Source organism: Tiliqua scincoides, chromosome 2, assembly GCF_035046505.1.
Source record: "Tiliqua scincoides isolate rTilSci1 chromosome 2, rTilSci1.hap2, whole genome shotgun sequence".
In the NCBI taxonomy this organism is placed as follows: domain Eukaryota; kingdom Metazoa; phylum Chordata; class Lepidosauria; order Squamata; family Scincidae; genus Tiliqua; species Tiliqua scincoides.
Genome location: NC_089822.1, coordinates 8,140,172 through 8,163,244, shown reverse-complemented (window position 1 = coordinate 8,163,244; position 23,073 = coordinate 8,140,172). Strand labels below are relative to the sequence as shown.

The 23,073-nt window shown below is 44.0% G+C and overlaps 1 protein-coding gene across 1 annotated transcript in view; it reads left to right on the top strand.

Moving 5' to 3' along the window:
* The first annotated feature begins 2,553 nt into the window (after positions 1–2,553).
* The window catches only part of MYO5B (myosin VB), a 206,656-nt gene continuing 186,136 nt past the window's right edge, over positions 2,554–23,073 (top strand). Inside the window, exons 1-3 of the mRNA XM_066617957.1 lie at positions 2,554–2,661; positions 9,663–9,834; positions 11,284–11,428. Of these exons, the coding sequence (XP_066474054.1) occupies positions 11,367–11,428 (62 nt within the window). The 5' untranslated portion in view covers positions 2,554–2,661; positions 9,663–9,834; positions 11,284–11,366. The remainder of the gene's footprint in view (positions 2,662–9,662; positions 9,835–11,283; positions 11,429–23,073) is intronic.

Sequence of the window (23,073 nt, the reverse complement as noted above, 5' to 3'; positions counted from 1 at the left end):
GGCAAGTTGTAAAGGGGAAAGAAAGTTTCGAAGTGCAGTTATAGCTTTCTGATTCCAGGGAGTCTTGGAGGAGTCCAGAGGGTTCTGGGGAAAAGGTAGAAGATTTTGACTTGCCAGTCAGTGAGCTGCAGTAACCCATGTTGTTGATGACGGAGCTTGTGGAGTGGACATTTGGTAGGTTTTGGTTGCATCTGTAGATTGTTTTTTTGGATTCTGAGGAAGGCTACCCTTTTATTGATGGTTTTTTGAAAGGAGCTCAGGAAGACCTGGAACATCTTAGAGTGACTAGTGTATTCTGGCAATCAGGTGAAAGATATGTTGGCATCCTGTTGATTGTGGTTGTTACCCAAAGTCATGTAGTAGAAAGAGAGATGGATGAACAGAGGGAAAGGCTTGGGTTCAAATTGCAGCTTTGCTTGAGACTTGCTGAATGAACTCAGGCCAGGTGCTATTTTTCAGCTTAACCCTCCTTACAGGATTGTTGTGAAAATAAAACAAGCAAAGAGATCATGTACACTGTCCTGAAAGCCTGAGAGGAAGGTTGAGATAAAAATGGACTAAGTGCCCATCGTTATGACAGGAATGTTTGTAGTGCAAGAACTGTGTGTGTGTATTGTGCTTCTCTGTGGGTCTCTTGTCTTATCAGTAGCATGTGTGGAATTGCTGACAGTGAAGGTAAGCTTTGCACTGGCTGCCACAACCATCCCAAGTGGAGCACTATAATTTACCCCCCCCCCCACTCCAGAGCAGTGAATTCACTTTTTCAGTTAATTGATTTATGTATGAGAAATGAAAAGCATGCCCTTGGGGAGATAATTGGACTTGAGCACATTAAACCCCAACGCATGTGTTTTATTAATACTTGTAAGACATAGCACACTTTATTCTGTCTTAAGAAATTACCTTTTATTGAGACACACTGAAAATGAGGGAGTATTGAGTGAAAGCAGGAAATGCTATCCTCTTTAGCTACTAAAAGGCCAAATTACACATAAGATTAAACTCATAATTGACAGACAGGTTGAATCGGGAAATGGATTGGTTCTTTTACTGTATTAAAAAGAAACTCAAGAGGGGAGAGAGAGCTGAGACTGGTACATATTAGCAGGGGTTACCTACGCATGCTGGTTTTGTGCCCCAACCACCCCTCTGGAAGTCAGTGGTCCTGGGTCAGTCACTGCTTTGTAGCATAATATTCCACACAAGATGGTTGTGAGGATCAAAGAGGTGTTCAGGGGAGAAAAACCATGTCTGTGGTTTTGAGCTGTTTGGAGGAAGAGTGGGATAAAGAAGCAATGAGTAGATAATGATGCTTCTGTGGTTGGTGTTTGTTGCCCACATGTGTCCAGTGCTGCCTCCGCGAGTGGGCTGGAAACTGGGTTTTGTTTGGGTGTTTATATATGATTGACCGTGGAATTGTTCAGGAATGGATGGCAGGCATCAGGGTCTGGTTTGGAGTTGCAGAAAGTAAACAGCCCAAGTTTTGCAGTAAACGGAACCTACTGTGAGCAGTAAATGTCAAGATGCTTGAAAGCAGGGTTTTTTTCCACGGCAATTAAAAGTAGGAGCCTTGACAGAATCTGCAGAGTTTGGAGGTGTTGAGAGGCACAGAATGAGGTGTAGCACTGCGGAGGTGTGTGTTATATGTCTCCCCCCTGCTTCCACACCCGAAACTGCTGTTCTGGCAGTGTGGTTGGACAGCTTCATTAATGTCAAAGGATTCCTGCTGCTCCAGCTTTTGTGCAGTTCTAAATATAATCACATATTATAAATATAAATAATCTATTGCCACTGAGCCACAAACCATTCTCTTTTTAAAAATTAACTATTGAGTGGCATTTCAATAACCAAAGTACACTGCAGTGACTTCCACTTTTAAAGGTGTCTGACTATAAAGTTCAGAACGAGCTTTGCAGTTGGGGCTTTGGTTGGAGTCTTCCTCTTTGGATACACAGTGGTGGGATCAATTTAAATCTGATGGCATATTTAATGAACATCAACCATGAATTTCCCTATCCCCCAGTTCCCATGGGCCCATCACTCCCACAATAAAATTGTCTGATTCTTGTTTGCAAAAAAATAAAAAAGTTCTCATTGAACAGGAGATAGACCAGCTTGGGTTGAAAGTGCCAGGAATGAGTTTGGAGTTAACCAACAGTCTTTTGGAGAAAACTTCAGACATAGATATTCAGAGGAAAACTTCTTAAGAACAATTAGGTGGCATGTTGGAAAAAATTGTAGTGAAATTGGGTGTTATTAATAGGTCCTAGTGCAAGCATAATGCTTGTTCTTGAAAATGATGGTTACATATCAGAAATCAGCCAAGATTGTGAGTGTGGGCTTCTTCTTCCCCACTTCTGTGGTTTGAGATAGCAATAGTTGGTGTTGACATGATGTTTGAATCCTTCTATTCTCTTAGTCAGTTGCCTCAAGCTGATGTCTCTAGAGGGCTGCAGAGCTCTTAGTGTCTCAGAACCCACTCTGGGGTTCTCTAAGGCTCTTCTTAAGCTCTTTATCTAAATATTCTCTTGCTTTGTTTTTCCTATGCAGTATACCAGAGTTTGGATTCCTGACCCAGAGGAAGTCTGGAAATCGGCGGAGATCATCAAAGATTATAAAGAGGGAGATAAAACTCTCCGATTGAAACTTGAAGATGAAACGGTATGTTCTCTTCTTTCCTTTTGCCCCTTTCAAGTCTTCTGCTTCTGGTCTACCTATCGTAATGTTTGATGGAGTTCTGGAAAAGCATTTTGAAGTCTTAGCAGCCAGCATCAAATTTTTAGATTTTCCTTGTCCTGTTTGAAGAGATTCCCTGAGCCCCTGAGTGATGTTTCACAACTTACATCTTTCCTACGCAGAAAAGCACCTTGGTGTAGGGGAAAAACGTAAGATATGCACCCCCAAACCTGTGTTTGATAGGATTGGTGGTGATTTAAAGGGAACCATTCTTACACCGGGACTGAGGGATGGCCACAGGGCCCATGTTGAGCACCACAAGCCCCACTTGGGTTGGGTAGTTGGTGCCAGGGAGCCCACTAAAAAGGATGCTAGGGCTCCAGCATCAGTACAGATCACCTGTGTGGCAAAGCTGTTGACACCATTGCATCCTCCAGGCTCAGAGGTTGCAGGTAGCAGTGACCAGGCCAAGGAGAGGTCTTGCTCACCATCAAGATCAGTCTTGAAGACACCATTATTAAGCTCCTCCTAAGGACTAGGTATTCTAATGGTTTGCATCATGTCAGAGGAAAAAAAATTGAAATTTTGAGATGATCATCCCACTGTTTGTAAATAGCATCTCAGCATGCTCTGGGATACCCCTACTTGATAGACTTGTCTTGTCTCCTGACACTCAGATTCAGTGCCTTGAAGATGGGATAGAGTTTGAGAGCTCAGGTATGGTGCCTGGAAGGTAAAAGAGTGGAGCAAGTCATCCCTTGGTGATTAAAATATGCTGAGAAAGCGCAAGCCACTCTAATTTATCTTCAGTGCAGGGTGACTGCCCTCTTTCCTAAGTGTTTTCAACCTACATTTATTATACCTCTTTGAGTGTCTGCCCCTCAATCACTCCCCCCCCAGCAAAAATGAGAAAAATGCTAAGGCTGGAGAAATGTACCAGAAACCAAAGTGCTCTAAACTTTAAAATGAAGAAAGCCAAAAATGGACCTATGACAAACCTGCCCACAACATCTCATTCTCAGATTTAAACAACTGTCTTGGAAATGCAAGGAGACAGCAGCCCAAATGAGATCTAGGGGCCATACCATGTTGATCATTTGTGGTAAGAAAATGCCAGCTCTTCATGGCACCTTACCCAAGGTCACACAAGGAATCTATGCTGTCCAGGAAACTTGATGATCCGAAGCCACTCGAGTTCAAGACTGATACTCCATCTGTTGAATTTTGTTCTCATCCCCAAGGCCTAGTCTCCCATTCATTTACTGCAAGCAGTAGTAATGGTTCTTTTGGATTACTCACAAAATCCTTGGAGCAGTTTGTATAAGCTGCATGCATTAACTGGTTCAGTAACACAGCAGAGCTGCCTCTGAGCAATTAAAACTGTTCTTGAGAAAGAAAAAAATAATAACTTTCTGTTGCCATTCTGTACCAGTCAAGTGGGTGAGACACACTGTAACTAAACTAGAGTTTTAGAAGTAGGGTCTCTAACTTTTAACTCTAACAGTTACCTTTTGGGAGACTTTTGGCCTCTTGAGATTACAAATAGACAGTTGTTCTGCATGCACACAGTGCATGTAAACTTCTCAGAAGCTGAGGACAACCACAGATTTGTGGTCAGCATCGTGGCCCTGTGTGCTTCTAGAGAGATTCAAGCTAGACATCTTCTAGCTAGAGATTGGTGGAGCGGGATGATGGGCAAGATCCCTCAAGGTGATCCTTATGGTCTTGTCACCCACAATGCCTTTTTCCCATTGTACTAGTGAGCAGTGACCTTTTTTGAAACAAGCTGGTGGATTTTGCTGCTCAGGTTCTGGTTGGATCTTAGCTGGTGCAAGTTGTGTCCCTTGCAACCTGCTTAGGTAGAACATGTTGGGGGAACGTGCGGGGTGGGGGAAACATTGCTTGGATGTCTGAATGTTGCAGTTCCCAAAGGCTCTTCCTCCCAAAGGTGGATTTGGCTGAATGGAAGCAAAGGACACAGCTGCTGCCTCTGAAAGCAGATAAAATGGGGCTGATTTGGATGCTCTTCCCATTCATGTCTATATTCAGCATTTGAAGAGAAAAATAATTTGGCACAAAAATAAAACTGTAGGAGGGAGTGGAAATTGTGATGTCTGTGCTTCTTTTTGGCATCCTCCTGGTCTCCTTTTCGATAGCAAACTGGACCTGTTCAAACCAAGCCAGAAGACCCACTTCTTTTTGTCTGAGTTGTGTGCATTCTGCATCTTTGCAGTACAAGCACAGAATCACTGACCGACTTAAAATGGAACATCTTGAGACTTTGCAGCTTCCATTTAAAATAAATGGCACAAACGTATGTAAAAGGTTTACTTGTTAGTGACCTGGGATGTGGTGACGCATTCTCGGCATCACCTGGCAGGACAAAGTTCCAAACAACACAGTCCTGGAACGTACTAGAATCCCTAGCATGTGTGCACTGCTGAAACAGAGACACCTGCGTTGGCTCGGTCATGTCGTGAGAATGGATGATGGCCGGATCCCAAAATATCTCCTCTATGGAGAACTCGTGCAAGGAAAGTGCCCTACAGGTAGACCACAGCTGCGATACAAGGACATCTGCAAGAGGGATCTGAAGGCCTTAGGAATGGACTTCAACAAGTGGGAAACCCTAGCCTCTGAGCGGCCCACTTGGAGGCAGGCTGTGCAGCATGGCCTTTCCCAGTTTGAAGAGACACTTGGCCCATAGCCAGGCAGACAGACCAGGGACAGACTGCACTTGCTCCCGGTGTGGAAGGGATTGTCACTCCCGGATTGGCCTTTTCAGCCACACTAGACGTTGTTCCAGAACCACCTTTCAGAGCGTGATACCATAGTCTTTCGAGACTGAAGGTTGCCAACATGATGATGGGATGTGGTGTGAGTGTGGGTGTTAAAAGTGCCTGAACTGCAGAGCTCCCTCCCCCCTAAATTTTCTCTAACCTTCCCCTGTCTGCTTTCTTCTGCATGATTAAAGCCATTTTTAAACAAATATTTTGTCTATGAGCTAACTGTGAATTTAGTTTTTTTTCTGTAGCATCTGCTCTTTGTGGTGTGCTTTAATTCTTCAATTTTATTTTAGTATATTGTTAACTTTTATTTTATGCTGTTTTGAGTATTTCTTATGGAAAAGTGGTTTATGAATGAAAAAAAAAATGTATCCAGATACCTGGAGGGGGGATTTTGTCTTGAATTCCAACAATATTAATGGTTGGTGTTCTGTTACTTTGATATAAGCTACCTTAAAAAGTAAAATGTATATGTTTTCAATGAGCAAGGGCTATATTTTTGCAAGAAAGGCACATCAAGCTCTCACCAGGTTTCTTGTCTTCTGCAGAGAAGCCAAATGCAGAATGCAGAGCTTCCGTGTTGTTCATTTGTCCTTTAGGAGAATAGATGACAAAAGCGAAGAGAGATCTTCTTTCCCAAACCATTGTAATAAAGGAGTGTTATTAGCTACTTCCTATTGGCTAAATCTCCCCATCCCTCATCAGGGGATGGGACCCACTGCAGTGTGGGCTAGCGACCCACCACCAGTCGGTTAAGAACATAAGAACAACCCCGTTGGATCAGGCCATAGGCCATCTAGTCCAGCTTCCTGTATCTCACAGTAACCCACTTAATGCCTCAGGGAGCACACAAGACAACAAGAGACCTACGTCCTGGTGCCACTTCTTGCCACTCAACACTTTGGGAAACTCTGCACTACACCACTTTGTCTCCTGGTTGTGGTTATAAGGGAATTTGTAAAACATTTAAAAACTAGCAAGGGTTAGTATCAAGATCACAGCATAATGTGGAACCAGGTAACCTCTGAAAATTGAAGGGAGGGGGAAAGAGTTCGTCAGCCCATGGAGTGCCTTCTGATCCTTAAACGATCAGGGAATGTAACTCCCGTACAGGACTTCTCTGACATCTTAACTGTAGGCTTCTCTATCCACTTTGATTAGTAGTGGTGGGGAGACGGGGAGAACAAATCCTTTTTTTATGCTTCACAGGAAAGACTGGATTAATTGCAGATGGATGGCAAGTCCTTGCCACGTTGAAACTATTCTTGGACTATTGTTTCTACAGCTTTCACATCACATCTGCTTCGCCCAATTCTCTCTGCTCCTCGCCTTCCCCCCATCTCTCCCGAAGGAACAGGAAAAATCCGTTTTGCAATATCCAGGCAAACTCACTCACTGGGAAATTTTTATGAGGCCCAAAGTTGCGGCATTTCGAACATATGTGACCATATGGTAAAGCTTTTTGGCTCTGTTTTAGCTGAGTTGCCGAGCCTCCAATTCAACGAAAGCAGCATTTCCTTCTTTTATCCATGCTCATCATTATCTCCCCCAGGGTGCTCTGTTAATGTTTAAGATGCCATGAATGAGGGACAGAGGGGGAGAGAGACCTTCGCTTAAGCCAGGAGCCTCCACATCAAATTTGCAATCTGTTTAAGCTTCAGGTTAATTTTGCGCAGGCTCCTTGAAATCTCTGACAGTTCTTCCAGTAAAAGTGACAAACAGGCTGCTTGTCACATCATGGAGTAGGAAGGCATCTTCCAAGATTTGGACCGCTTTGGGTCCCCTCTGGGAGAGAAAGGTGTGATAGAAATACAGTAAATAAAATTAATTAAGGCACTCATTTCATTCCTCAAGCTGTTTGTTTTAGGCAGAGGTCATAATGGAAAGTACAGGCAAGGACTTCATAGAAGGTTCTGCAACTAGCCCAGGTTGGCGCGGGCACATATATGTCAAAATTTGCATAAAAAGCTGCCTTATACCAAGGCAAAACACTGGTAACTAACCTAGTATTGTCAGGATAACTTTGACTGGCAGTGACTCTCTAGGTCTCACACAGGACTTTTTCTTCATCTGGAAGCACCAAACCTGGGACCTTTTACATGCAAAACAGGTGCTCTGCCACTGAGCTGTGACCTTTCTTAACTTGATGGAACCTCCAAGTTCAGGGTCAGCAGGCCTCTGAATCCTGGATCTTGGGGATAAACAACAGGGGAGGGTTATTCCTTTTATCCTCTGCCAGTTAGCATCTGCCCAGACACTCTCGAGTGGAATGTTGACAGCAGAAATGTTGACATGAGTGAAGGCTGAGAGTGAACATATATAGAAAGGTAATCCTGGATCAGACCACAGCCCATCTTTTATGTTTCCCCAACAGATTGAGCTGCAGAGCATGATGGAAAGAGCCATCCTGTACAATGGTATCTAGAAGTGTCCTTCCCCTAAACATTGAATTTCTCCTTTAGATTCTGTTATCAAGATGAATCAGGAAGTTTACCAGCTGAAATCTTTCCATCCAGAGGGAATTTTTTCCTTGAATTTCTAGGGTTTGTCTTTCCATTGACCTAAGCTGTCTGATAGAGGGGATGATTCAAACCCTCACTGGGAATTGGCCAGTTCACAGGTGGATGGGGAAAGACTTGTACCACTCAGACAATGCATCTTCATTTTTATCTTTGCTTTGCTTTGCTAAATTGATTGGGAAGGGAGAGGAGAATTTAACTAGGCACCCTTTAAGTGCCAAACCATTAATGCACCTTATGAAATAGTCTAGCAGGATGCAGAGTAGTCTTCTAAGTGTTTACAGGACACCCAAAAAAACAAGTTAGCATCACTTTTCCAGGGGTGACAGACACTGGTCCACCAATGAAGTCCAACGCCCTCAAATATGATCAGAACCAAAAGCTGGAAACTGGAATTTCTTGTTTTAGGCCTTTGAAAATTGGAATTTGGTTAAATTGTCAAATCTTTAAATTCAGCCTGCGCCGTTTAAAAATGCACCTTGTGGGCTGGGTGTTGGCTGGCTTCAGTCTGTAATTAGAAAAGAAGAGAAGGGCCATCACCTCTCTGGGGTAATGAGATGGGCTATTTTCAGATAGCGCAAGGTACTTTCTCCTACTTGAGCTCAACTGCAGATTCGTGTGCCTGAGAAATGAGAGAGAAAGAGAGCAAGCTTGTGCTCCAGGCTTCTAAGGGTGAGAATGGGCATGTCCCAGGTGAAAACATCATGTCTGTTCCCCTTGAGTCTTGGCACACTTCGCTCTATGCATTATATTGTGCTGAACTGAAAAGCGTGGCAACTTGCCAGGCAGATAACGGAGCGAAATTACCGTGATTTTCTGCGCACAAAGCATGTGCCCTATAGCCCCATTCATTTTCACATTATCCTTTAAAATATGATGTTGTCACTGTCGCCCTTTACTGCACCCTCGCTCTTAATTTTTACTTTCTTCCTTCGCCTAGTTGCATCTATTGGACAATGTTCAAAATGTATTGAATTTTAAACAGTAAAACTATAAATGTATACACTGGCAACTTGAACTGTATGCCGATCTTATTGTTAAATACGTTACCTAGAATCAAGTCCTGGTGTGTTACATGGGCACTCGAAACAGGTCAATGCTACTAGAATGGCAGCCTTATGGTACAAGCCTCTGTGCAGTTTACGCAGAAGTAAGTCAGGTGTTCAGTGGTATTTATTTCCATGTGAATTGGATTGGAGTATTTGATCTAAGGCAACTCTGATTCATTGGGCAACATTTGTTGGAAAAAAATGTTGTGATAGTCACAAATGGCCAGTAACCATCTTGAGAGGCATTCTTCACTGTCATACAAATGGGAATGCCTCCCTGCTATAACACACCTGCATTCTTGTGAAAACAAACCAAGTATACCTTCCTTTCTAAAACTACTGCTTTATTCATATACAGATGAATTGATCAGATCGATACAGTTAGCAAAGACTTCTCTATTTTTATAACAGTCCTGTAGCCTACCTGCTGATAAATATTGGTGTAATTCCTCAAAGCCAGCTCATGTCAGTGTGAGATCCTGTTTTGTGAATCAGCCCGACCCTTCCTTGGTTCATCTTCCAGTTGGTGTCCCAAAATCATAATTGTTTTTGATTACCGGAAACAGCAATGTGGCCCGTGTGAGCATCTGGGGGATTATTTTATAACCAGTGAATGTTCTTTATTATTTCAGGTTCAGGAATATCCTATTGATCCTAAAGCTAACAAGCTTCCATTCTTGCGTAATCCGGATATCTTGGTTGGAGAAAATGACCTGACAGCTTTAAGTTACCTTCATGAACCTGGAGTTTTACACAACCTGAAAGTCCGATTTTTGGAGTCAAACCACATCTATACCTACTGTGGTGAGTACTGCAGCTTTGCCACCTCTTCCAGTGTGTGTTGGAGGGTGTGATAGCAGGACAGGACAGAGTGTGCCACCAGTTCAGTGGTGTTGTGTTATGCAAATGTTGTTTACTCTGGATTAAGGATTCTTCATTTTTTTTGCTCCTTGTTAGTCAAGTTGCCTCTTGTTTGTTATGTTAAAAAAAACACCAGATATTTAAAACTAATGGTACTGTAAGACTTAGAAAGTATAGGTCCCATTTAAGACCATCCAAGGCTAAACTTTCAGGATTATTAGTTTTATTACCCACCCACCCCCAAATGCAGGGGGGCATGTCAGCATTAAAAAAATGAAAGAATCCAAGTTTACAAAGCTGAATTTAGTCTTGGCATCATTTTTGGCCACTAAAGCAATGATAATTACAGCCTGGGTTACAGTTTTACAAGAGCAGTCGTCAAAAATATACACAGTGCTTGTGTTTTCTCTAAGGTTGCAATCCTGTCCATGTTTACCTGGGAGTAAGCCTCATTGAAAATAATGGGATTTACTTCTGAGGAGACGTGCATAGGATTGGACTTTGAGTTTCCACCATAGGCTGAAGAACCAATCCACTTCAGTTTAAAGGTAAAGACTTAAAATGAAAAACAGTTTGTGTGTTTTTCAGCAGTGCAGTTAGCTATGGTGGAAATTTTGAAACACTGTTTGCCTATCTGGCGGTGTTTCCTCCATGAATGCATGGTATTGGATTGTGGTAATCAAGGGCACCTGGAGCAGTTGAGGGTGAATGTGGAAACCTTTCAAGCACCTTTTTACATGGTAGCTGTAAGGTAAGACAATGTGCTGCCTGCTCATGGCTGGAACAGGAGCTGTAAATATGGGTTGAGTCTGTTTATCCATGGATTTTATATCTGCCGATCTACTCAACGTGGGTCCCTTGGACCTGCATTGAGCCAGACTTGGCTCAGCCTGAACCCTCTGAAGGTGACCAGAGCTATGATCCAGTGGCCTCTGTGGACTTCAGAATGAAGCCCAAAGGCAAAAAAAGTGACTTCCCATTTCCGTTGGACCTCAGAATGCCTTAAAAGGCATTAAAATATCACTTCTGGTTTTTGAAAGTCGTTTTTTTGCATCTGGGCTTCACTAATTCAGAGGTGGACACGCACAGCATCTGTGGGCTTCAGAAAGCCCTCCAGCATTGACTGGAGTCTTCGCAGGGTTTCAAGGTGCCGAAACCGCCAATTTGGTTATCTACGGGGTCTGAGAATTGATCCCTCACGGACACCAAGTTGCCACCTCTATAGCAGAAACTGTCTTCTGTATGTGGCTTTAAGTCCTTTGATAGCAAAATGACTTGTAATTTTGTATTCAATAGGTCAGTGGTTCTTATTTAGAGGTGTGTTACACACTCTGCTCCTTGCTCGTGAGTCTGCTACAGTGTTAACTATGCGTATGCTTCTGTGTTTTTAAGGTATTGTGCTTGTTGCCATAAATCCCTACGAGCAGTTGCCAATCTATGGACAAGATGTCATCTATGCATACAGTGGCCAAAACATGGGAGATATGGATCCCCATATCTTTGCAGTGGCAGAAGAAGCCTATAAGCAAATGGCCAGGTGAGTAAGAGATTCATCACCACCATAGATCTGCAAGCTACAACCATGGCTGTCATTATCACAACTATGCCTTGAGAAATCTTCATGACAATCTTAGTTTGTAACATGGACTAAAACATTGCTGGAGATCAGCAGGCTATTGGAGTCCTGACTGCCTCATTAAGAGTGTCTTTGTTGTGCCTTGACCACCGGCATATATGTGATCCGTGTATGCAGTTCGTCACTAAGCGACGCATGCCTGTGGTAGGGACTTCAGGGCTTGATTTTGGCACCTCATGGTCTTGGGTTCAGAACTAGCTTGGTGACCTCTAGCTTGACGAACTGAACTGTGTACAGTATACTTAAGCCTTGGAGTCTACTGCCTTTGGGTGCTGAAAACAAACAGGGGTATAGAGTATTGGCTCCTGTGATGCCTATGACCAAGCCTGGTATAAATACTAGGAGCCTGGCACTATAGACACTCTTGCACTTACCTGGGCAGCTGAACAGTACCTGCTACATTTCAGGCCCCAGTTGCTTCCAGCTGCTCCACACTAGCCACTTCCTTCCATCCACTAAATCCAATGTTTTGCGCAACAAACAAAACTCCCCAAAACAAAAACCTGTTTTAAATGTACTCACTTGTGCACACACTGTCTCCCTTTCTCCTTTCCTCTCTCTTAAAAACAATTTTGAAAACTATATAAGTGGAGTATGTTTGTTCAGATGGTCACAGTTTCCATGCATCTGTTCCTGTTGCAGAATTTGGCTTTTGTTCTCCGGTTAGAGGTAATAAGGCTTGGAAGTTTGCATTGCATCTGAGAGCCCTGGACTCTATCTGGAAAGGTCATGCTCTTCTTTAGTATTAAGAAAAGTTGGGCTTTTCCTCTTTTTGAGCATTTGTGGCAGGAGATGATGAACTTGTGCCAGAGTTTTTAAATAGGTGCTTTATTTCTCTCCTAACCCCCCCTCCCTTTTTGGAAGCAAAATCATATACTGCAGTTCCTTATTGATCTTCTTCGTCTTTCCCCCTGTTCTTCCAGTGCAACTTTATCATTCTGACAGTGGCTCTTGAACTGCTGTGAGAAAGTGCAACATCCCAGTCTTAATTGGGGGTTTGATCCAGTCATTCCTGCACAGAAAATGGCCCAGGCTGCAGTCGAAAGTTGCTGATGCGTTGGAGATAGTGGAGACTTGTGAGATTTGCACCGCCATATTATTGTTCAAGCCCGCAGAGTATGAGCCTGTAGGGGTAGAATTTTTTTGCATTCCCTGGTGGAGCCATTAATGCAAAATAAAGCGCAACATCATTAGAAGGCCTGACAGTCAGACACAAAAAACAGAGTAGGGTGCAAAAACAGAATGACTGATTCAGCAAAATGCAGAACGTTTTTCATTCTTTTGATGCCAGAGACACAGGAGTGGGTTTTTGGTTAAAGAGTCCTTTGTGTGTAAGAGAAGGTCGCTGCTTGTGGCGTGTTCTTCCAACCTAAGGTGTGTGGTCAAGACCGACTTTTCCAGCATATACATAAACAAGGAAGTAATGTATTGGGAGGAAAACAAAAAACTTTCATTCCAAGGAAGCCATTTGTTGACTTGGTAGGTCAATGCCCCAGTCTCCCTGAAGGTATGGCCAAAGCCAGAGCTTCCTCCATAACATTCTTTACCTTTGGACTGGTCGATATATGTGTTTTTCCCGAATGCTTTGCAGTCAAGTTACAGGAGAAACATATAGAGGGGAAAGAAACCAAGGTGTGTTGGACACATCAGGTTGAGAGAGATGCTACTGCTGACATTGTGCTTTCCTGTCAGGAGGAGTTGCAAGCTGTTCCTTTGTGACGATGATGAGAGACTCCTCTAACTCTCAACCTCTAACTCTCAACTGGTACTGTTTACCAGTACTCTTCACAGGAACTAATTTACTCTTGTGCTCTACAGACAGGAAAAAGGGAATGAGCTTTTCCCCAGACTTGGATTTATTTATAGCAGTGGTCATAGTAGCAGACCACCAAGGCAATTCTGTGCAGCTCCATCTCTACACCCACCAAACTCAAGACAGGCCACCAGGAAGAGGGGGGACCAGAGAGAAAGAGGAAACGTTAAGGGGAGTTGAGTGCTGAGCTAGAGCAGGGGTCTCTTAACTTTTTGACTGAAGGGCCACATGAAATATCTGGCACAGTGTCGAGGGCCAGGAAAAAAAACTTAAATATAAAATTTAAATATGTTAGAGATGGAACATGAATGAATGCATGGGCTCAAATGTCCAGAATTTCTCCAAGCACCAACACAGCCCAGGAAATAAAGCACACACTTAAATGGACCCCCATTCCCTTAACCCACAAGTACAACTCTTGTGTTTGGTCAACTGGACTGGAAGCTCTCAGGAGATCAGAGGCTTGCCGCGGGCCGAATAGAGGCTCTCTGCGGGCCGCATCTGGCCCCTGGGCTGGGGTTTGGAGACCCCTGAGCTAGAGAATTGGAGAGTGGGAGGAGCTGAGGCTGGCACATCATTGGGGAGGGGAGGGCAGCATTTGGTGTCAGGAGGGTTTGGGCTGACTCCGACTATTCCAGGGACATTCTGGGAGAATTCAGGGAGGTAATGGCCATCAGCTGGTGGCTGCTGAATTTCACACCTTCCAAAATACTGCCAAAGTGCCTCTTCCCCATTTTCACTATTAGTGAATGGGATGGTGAAAATAGGTGTGTGAGAGTGAGAGAATGCACACATCCTGCCTCAGCCCTAGTTTCAAGCACCTAGTTTCAGGACACCAGTGTCTTGTCAGCTCTATTTGTGACTTGGTAGGTCATAACTAGTAAGTCTGGTAGAAAGGACACTTTAAGGAAGAGGAAGGTATTGAGTTGGGCACATTGATCCAGCGAACCTGAGATTAGCAAGTCAACTGGGGATTAGGTACAGAGTACCACTGCCCCTGTGCCACCCTCAATTTCACTGAACAAGCACTGCTGCCCGTTTCAAGGTATGTTTAATGTACAATCCGATTTCTTCATATATTTTTAATATGAATGCTCTGCACAGAAGAGTTCTCAGGTTCAGAAGTTTTGAGACTGCGAGGGTACAGTACATCCAAGAGCTTTCAGTATTAAAATATAATTCCCTACATTTTAGAATGTGTACTTGAACTTCCTGTCGGGCGTGTTTTGCAGTCTAATAACCAGCTAGGTTCCTGTAATCCTCCTCTTCAAAATTATATAGCTGCACCAGTTTCCTACTTTGCTTTGGTCTTGGGTCTGTGATTAGTGTAATACTAGCACATGGTGTTAATACTAGCACAGGGGTGTTACCCCTGGGGGCTGGGGGATAAGAATAGGCCCTCAGTTTGGCTGTACTTGTTGTAAGAGGTGACTAAACAGCCACTGGGTAGATGGGACTCGTCAGCCTGGGAAGTGCAGCTCATCTGAGAGAAGGAAAACTCTGATCCCAAACCTCCACTGCCTTGTGGCTACATCCAGTTATGGAAAAGGCTTCAGGAGTCAACCTCAAGGCAAAATCCGGAGCCGGAGTCCCTGAGGCAGTTCATGGCTGAACACAGTCACATTCTGGCAACTCTTGTGATGCCGCTGGAACCAACCGTATTGGTTTCTGCCTTTCCATTGGACCGACATGGAGAGGGGGGATTTGCTGCATGGGTAACAGCCTATCTTCTATACCTACTTTACCCAGGCTTTGTGCACTGGAGAGGACACTCTGTTCCAGAACCACCATTCAGAGCATGATACCATAGTCTTCCGAGACTGAAGGATGCCAACAAGAAGCACATGGTGTATAAAACATGCACTCTCCTGAAAAGCTTGAAAAAGATAACTTGTTGTTTTTGATCCTTCGGGACAGTTGCTCCTAGACCTGTTTTGGGAATGATATTTGACAGCTTATATAACTTGCCTGTGTAAAAAGGGGTCATTGGCAAAATTCTTCAGTTACACTGAGAAAGCAGCTGACTATGCAATTGATGGCCCCATACAGAGGTCCTGAGCCAGACCTTGCCCCTTAGCTGTCGGTACTGCAGCTCCATAACCAAGAATGGGTGGTGGAGCTATTGAGAAGAACAGGATTCTGCGCATTGTTGCAGCTACCATTCAGGATGAGCCCAGAGGTGGATTACATGCTTTGCATAAGAACATAAGAACATAAGAACAGCCCCACTGGATCAGGCCATAGGCCCATCTAGTCCAGCTTCCTGTATCTCACAGCGGCCCACCAAATGCCCCAGGGAGCACACCAGATAACAAGAGACCTCATCTTGGTGCTCTTCCCTACATCTGGCATTCTGACTTAACCCATTTCTAAAATCAGGAGGTTGCGCATACACATCATGGCTTGTACCCCATAATGGATTTTTCCTCCAGAAACTCGTCCAATCCCCTTTTAAAGGCGTCTAGGCTAGACGCCAGCACCACATCCTGTGGCAAGGAGTTCCACAGACCGACCACACGCTGAGTAACCACACAGACATGACCACACGCTGCATGCAGGACGCCCCTGATTCTTCACTGGCTTCTTTAGTTGAAAGAATTTGACAAAGAGTTCTGTTTTAGCTTTGGAGAATAACTGTCAGCTGGGAATAGTCAATGCTCAGCTAGATGGATCAGTGGTCAGATGAATGGTGTAAGGCTGCTTCAGATGTTAATGCTTCTAGCAATGTAAGTTGAGCCAAATAAGCTTTGTATGGAGGGGACCGCTTCATGCAGAGTGATGTGGGAATACCTCCCTGAGCTCACCACGCATGGGTGAGAGAGTTTTGCTTACCAGCTGAGTCTTTGACATTGCCTGTTTTTGGTCTTTGTACCAGTGATATGATGGTTAAATTACGAGACATAACTTGCAGACGTGAACTGTTATAACTTGTACATAACTTGCAGATGTGAACTGTTGTGATGTCAGGGCAACATCACTAGTGGGGGAGACCTCCTGGGGTTCTTTAGGTAGTTTAATTATTAGGCCATAGGATTGCAAGATAGGTGCCTCTTATTTTTTTCTTAAAACCATGAAGTCAGGTTCCATGGAAATATTGGGGGGGGTCAGGGGGGAACAAAACAAAAGCATACTTGTGTGGCTTTATATCAATGACTGATGAATGCTTCTTGCACAATTGAAATAAATTGCTTTTGCTGCCATACAATTCACAGAACATATTTAGCCTCTGGTGAGTCTCTGTCCACCAGCCCATTCATAATATCTTTGTAGCCTTTACTATGCAAATTAGACATTGCTGTGTGTGCTGTATCCTTTGACTGTGTCATCAGCCTGTTTTCCCCAATTTGAAAGCAAGCGTAGATGGACCAACAATCTAATACAATGTGACACATCCTTTTGTGCGCTGCTTCAGAGTCACTGGGCAAACCAATTGCACTGTTCAGTCTGGTAGCCCACATGAGACTTGATGCTCTTGTGACTTGCATGATGCAGGTCAGAACAGGAACTGAGAAATGGATGGAGAAACCCTGTGATTGCCACATGATTTAGTTTCTTTTATTCTCTCATAGAATTAGTGCATCTACATTACCTGGAAAAGAAATGAAACAAGAGTCTGAGACCTCTTGATGATGCTACTTGAACAGCTACATGTGGGGAGAATCCATTTGACTCCTCAATGAAATTGTTGTTGTCTAATGATACAGAGTCAAAATGGTTGAATTCACCACTGAAGGAAAGAGTGACCTCTAGTTTTAACTTGCTGTTTTTGTGAAAAGGCTGATGTAGAGCGAAATGGCTCCTTACTTTTTTCAGGGCAGGTTCATATGGGAGAAAGGGATCCTCTGGCTATCAGGCTCTTAAGCTTTTCAGGGCTTTAAAGTTTAATACTGATATAGCAGTAGGCGCTACGGATACAGCCAGCGTGGTTGCACAAGGCCAGAGGTCCTTGTTCAAGAGTGGCATGACATGGAGTGGGAGATAAGGGTTAGGTAAGGGGGGAAGGTTTCTGTAGAGCAGCAGTAAAGGTCCATCACCTTGATTTTTCTTTTTAAAAGAAAATTCAACAGCAACACTTGGAGGGAAAAAATCTTGCTTGAGCTTCTGCCAAGTATAAAAGAGAGAGAGACAGCTTGGCTTTATAGTCCACAGGGAAGTGGATGGTATTTGGCTTCTTCATAGAACAAGAGCAGAGATTTAGTTCTTCCATATGATTTAAGATCTTTGCTGGACAGAAGCCAGGGAAGCCAAAATCCTGCATCAAATAGAGGGTTGACCAAGTGGCCTGTTTGGTCAGCGCAGTGGGGCCCACAACAGGACTGGCTGCTGGTTGTAGGGGACTCTTAGCAAAGTGCCCTCTGCCTTGGTAAGCTGTCTCCTTACCTTGTTGGTGAGAGTGGCAGTGGGTGTGGATTTCCCTGAGTTACCGCAACAACTTTCTAGCTGGACAGAGTACAAGGGCAGAAAAGTCTTAAACACACATATAGACACTGCACTCAGCAACACATAAGAACGTAAGAGCAGCCCCACTGGATCAGGCCATAGGCCATCTAGTCCAGCTTCCTGTATCTCACAGCAGCCCACCAAATGCCCCAGGGAGCACACCAGATAACAAGAGACCTGCATCCTGGTGCCCTCACAGAAAAGCATATAGCTAATGTGACAGCACAAGAAGAAGACAGAGGAGTTTTGGTGGGTCCTTGGCCTTGGGCTGTGTCACAGACCAAGATTACCAGGGCCTATTTTAAGGATATGGTGTTGCAGGGGTTGTGGTGGCAAAGGGCCAAGTGACTGAATCTCCCTGGGCAAAAAGGGATCACACATGGAGAGAGCTATAAAGCAAGCTATTTGCATGCAAGGGAGAGCATAGCCAGGCAAGGAAGCCATGGTTACCTTTCATCCCAAGAGGAGGGAAAGGGAAAATTAGGGTGCTTGGAGAGAGTTGACCTGGGAAGCTGGCTGACCAGCCCACAATGGCTGCAACAGGTGGGTACACTCAGAAGAAGGGAAAGAAGCTGGAAAGGAAAAGGGGGTTGTGGGGTGCTACTGTCCCAGGTGCTGGTTGGCATAGTGGTTCCTGGAGGGAGGTTGGAGATTTGTTGCAACATCAGTGTGTTAATGATCCACACTCAGCAATGGATCAAAGAGAAGGACCAAAGAACTGAGTGGAGAGCAAAGAAAATGAGTCTCTGAAGCCAAAGGTTTTTACGCATTTTTCGCTCCATGGGATTGTATAAGATTTTGAAGTGGAGTGCCTTAAATCATAGAGCAGCGATTTTCAACCACTGTGTTGTGGCACATTGGTTTGCCGCAGATAGTTTGCAGGTGTGCCGCAGGAGTTCGGGGGTAATTGGGGGATTTGAGGGTATTATTAATTATTTGGAGGGTAATTGGGGGATTTGAGCCCCCTACCAGCAGGATGGTATGCCTTGTCCATGCCTTGTCAGTGTGCTGTGAAATGAACTGAAAAGGGTTGAAGTTTGTTATCATAGAGTTCCTATTGTTAGGGAAAGGCCTGACTGAGTTCTGCCATTCTCATCCATGCAGTTGTGGGTGTGGTGGCCCAGTGGATGGCTGTTGGATCATCTTCATAATTACCGTGAGCTTCAGCATGATGTTGGAGAGGACTGTTGAAGGTGCACAACCTTTCCATTGACTTTCAAAACTGTTTTCTCCAACTTGGGAATCCAGGGAAGTGGCTGGGGTCATAAACCAGTAAATCTGCTGTTCCTGCTGGATTTAGAGCTGGATAGCTTCATCTCCATTTTGGAGGCATGAAACTACATTAGCAGTTTAAGTTGTAAAGGAACTCCATTGTAAACCATTTCTGCCCAATGTTGCATATATGTGACAGGGATCAAATGTGTACACCTGGGGCCAGGCAAAAATGGGTTAATCTAGAGTATTGAATTTCAGGCTTATTTATTGGTGGGGGGGAGGGGGTGATAACATGTTCACGATCAGGCCCTTTGCTCTTCAAGCAACCTCAACACCAAGTATGTATGGTGCATGTCTCTTGTACACCTTACATTAAACAGAAATAAATTATTGACCATATAACATTGGAAGGACAAAGTCCAATCAGGCCATGCTCAAATTGAACTCTGTGAGATTTGGGGGGCAGTTGAGTTTCCTGCAGTAGTGAAGGGTGCCCCTTCATCCTTTGAGAATGGCAGAATTTTACAATGAAATCCTTTCAGCTCCTGCTATGCATGGAGAGCAAAATCATATACAAGACGTAATGCAAATATAATTGTGCTTATAATAGGACACAGTTCCTAACTCTGTATTGAAAACAGAATTATTGCCATGACAATGAGAAGAGAATCTTTTTTGACTGCCCTCCAGGCTTTTTTCATCTCCCACAAATGTGCTATTGAGCCGTGGGATTTAAAATAAATGAAATAAATAACATTAGCAAAGGACTGCCAGCATCTGCTTCCTAATTTAAGTATTGCCGTGGAGTGTAGACAAGCAGCTCTAGCATGAAGGGAAGGGAGTGTGCAGGCAGCTGAAAGTGATGGAAGTCGAACTGTAAATTTTCCTCTGATTTTGTTAGCTAAGAAATAGATTGAAAATCTCATGTCAGCTCTTCTTCACCATGCCTGTGTCTTTGTACAGGAAGTTGCAAGGAAAGATAAGAATCTGATCAGGCTAAATTAAAAGAGAAGTTGAATATGGATTCTCTACTCTCAGGCCGTGCCCCCAAACAGACTTAAACCCACTGAAATCAGCATGCTTAACTCTATCTTGGATTGCGGCCAGAGAGTTCTAGGAAAAGAGCAAGTGCCAGAAATTGATTATATGTTCAGCACTGCCAATTCCATTTGGCGTACAAGTTAATAACACGGGGTATGAAACAGCCTGAATTAAGCATTTGTAAGACCCACTTCCTTTGAGTGGGAGAGAGCTGAGCGCAGTAGGACTTTAAAAAAAAAAATCCTTTTACCTTTGTATTTTGCCCACATTAGGTAGTATCAAAATTGTGTTGAGTGTTTCAACCATAAAATTCATGTACTGGTCAGTATAACAGTCTGTTTAGCAGGAGCTGATGGACAATATCTATACATCTAATGCGATTTGCTCAAATTATTTCCTTCCCCTGAGGCAAGCAACCCCCCCCCCCCTTGTACATTGCATCAGGGCTGCAGGCGATCAAGCCTCCTGCCCTTCTATTATGTTCCTAATGCAGAGCAGGGTTCCCACACATGCTTTTTACAGTGGAAAAAAGCGAGCCCACTGGGGCAAGTGACATGGTTAAAGTTGCTTCTAGATGGCCCTGGGGTTCAAAATTGTCCAGTTTCCTACACTTGGGTTGTTTAACAGTACATTTGCAGCCTTTGTATCAGAGTGCTCTACATGCTTTTCTGAAGCCAGTTTCCTTCCCAGAGGATGTTCTTTCCAGTGATTCATCTTAAGGAAGATGTGTTTAAAGTGTAGTGCTGGGTCTTTGCTGCAGAGAAGGCAACCCAAGACTGAGCTGGCATTTAACCAAAGCTCCTGTAATCTTGGAGCATTATCAGCTGAGAGTTGCTGACATTACAGCCTCCATGGCAGGGTTGGAAGCACTGGCACATTTCAAATGCGCGAAAGAGAAATGTGCAGGACAAGCCATCTATCTGGTTGTCAGAAAAACTGTGTTAAAAGTTGTACTGCAGGAGTGGGCACTTCAGCCACGGTGGCAACCTCAGGAGTGTATCATAGTCTGGGAGGATTAATTATAATGTGGACAACAATTGGTATGAAATGTGTGTGAATGCAGTGGTTGCCAGGTCCCTTTTGAGGAAAGCCCGATTCACACCCTTTGGGGTGAGGTGGTGGAAATGCCAAGAGGAATATGGTTTGGTTTTGCTGCCTCCTTGTTCTTGTCATCTGCTCTTTTTCTGTGAAGTAGACCCTCAAATGGGAAAAGCTTAACAATTAAGTCTAACATGTGTCTTGGAAAGTGAAAAGTGAACCACCTCTGAGAGACAAGCCGTCTCATGTTTTTCCCCATAAGTATCTGGTACTCAACTATTTACTATTGCTCAACATGGGTGTTCCAGTCCTGGCTATTATGGCTAATTGTAGGACACTTTATTGCTGCCCAACGTTGCAAGAGGGATATGCATATGCATATGTGCAATATGCAAGAGGGACCAAATGTGTACACCTGTGGGCTGGGCAAAAATGGGTTAAGATGTACCAGCAAACCCAGTCTTGGGCAGTCTTGGGCAGTCTGACAAGCTTATGTTCAGCAGAGCAAACTGGAGATCCCAAAGAGTGACACTCTCAAGAAAGGCGTGCGCTGGAAGAGAATAGGTTCCACGCTGACGTTTGTTTGCTGCTTCCTTGCCCAGAGCAGCTGAGCCTCTTGCTGTGATGCCTCCTTTACTCATGCCTTAGATCTGAAATGCACAGTAACAGGCTCATGTTAGGTGGTGCAGGTGCTAGAGGGTACCACTGCGGGCTGTATGTGGCAGATCAAGGGTTTGCGTGACTCCCTCGTAATATTAAACACACAAACTGGCAGTCCAGCTATGTCCGCACTGACTGGCAGCAGTTCTCCAAGTGCTCAAGATGAGGTTATTCTGTAACATGGATCCATTTAACCAGAATTGTTGGTCCATAAGAAAATGCACAGGGAAAGAGGGACATTGCCAAATTAGACATCCGAGGCATAGATAGATGCTCCAGCCCTTTTGTGCAGGTGCATTATGTCCTTTGGCAATACTTTTGCACAGGTGTTGAGCTATGTATGTTTCCACTTTCATACAGACTTCCGGAACTGAACCAGTACTTATGTAGGGGACTTGGAGTATTAGGATTACCAACACCCACCTTTTATGATGCAACCTTTGAGACAACTCATACTCTACCACTAGGCCTAAATGTTTGTTACTGACATGCACGCATATGCTCCCATTGACCTGGCCTCCCTTTCCCTCCCTTTGCTCAATTGTTTCTCCTGTGTCCTATTTTAGATTGTAAGTTCCTAGGGCAGAGAGCTGTCCTCTGGTACTACGTGAAGTACCATGTAGGTTGCTGGTGAGAGGAAAAGAATCATAATATTAGTGTGTCCTGATGAAGGATGCATAGCCCTGATATTTAACAACATGCTCTTAAAAAAAAAGGAAAAAAAAGAGTATTCTAAAGCAAAGCCTAGAAACTTAAAGGCAATTAGCGTAGAATTGGTTAGGGAGAAAAAGTGCTGATGGGGAGATCTATAAATAAAGAGAGAGAGATGGAGCTGCTTATTGGGGGGGGGGAGTTTTATTGCTGAGTAAGATGGCTTGGGAGAATGTTCACATGGATAACTGGAATTTACAAGGTTAAGGCTGTTTTGGACCAATAAAACTGAAGAAGCAAAGGTGCTTCTACCCTTGTTGATTTATTAGATGCTGCCCAATGCTGACTTAACCATCATTTTCTGTATCTTTTAAACTGGATTGTAAACCTGTTGGTGCTGCTGCGGTGTGTTAATGACGTAAATGTGGACTTGCTATTATGAGAATTCTGTCTGTGTCACGACCTCTGACCCAAGGGTGGCAAGTGCCTCTAGCAGGCAGGCTGAACACTGCTGGTCTTAGTAGCCCACTGAGAGGACGTCACCATCTGTGCCCTTTTTTGTTCTGCTTCCCCTCATTCTCTTTTCTGCCCCCCTTCGCTTTATGGTTTGAGGACACATGGCAATGAGGTGGACTTTATGATGGCACACAATGGAGTGTGGTGTGGCTGGCCTGTAGCATAGTGATGG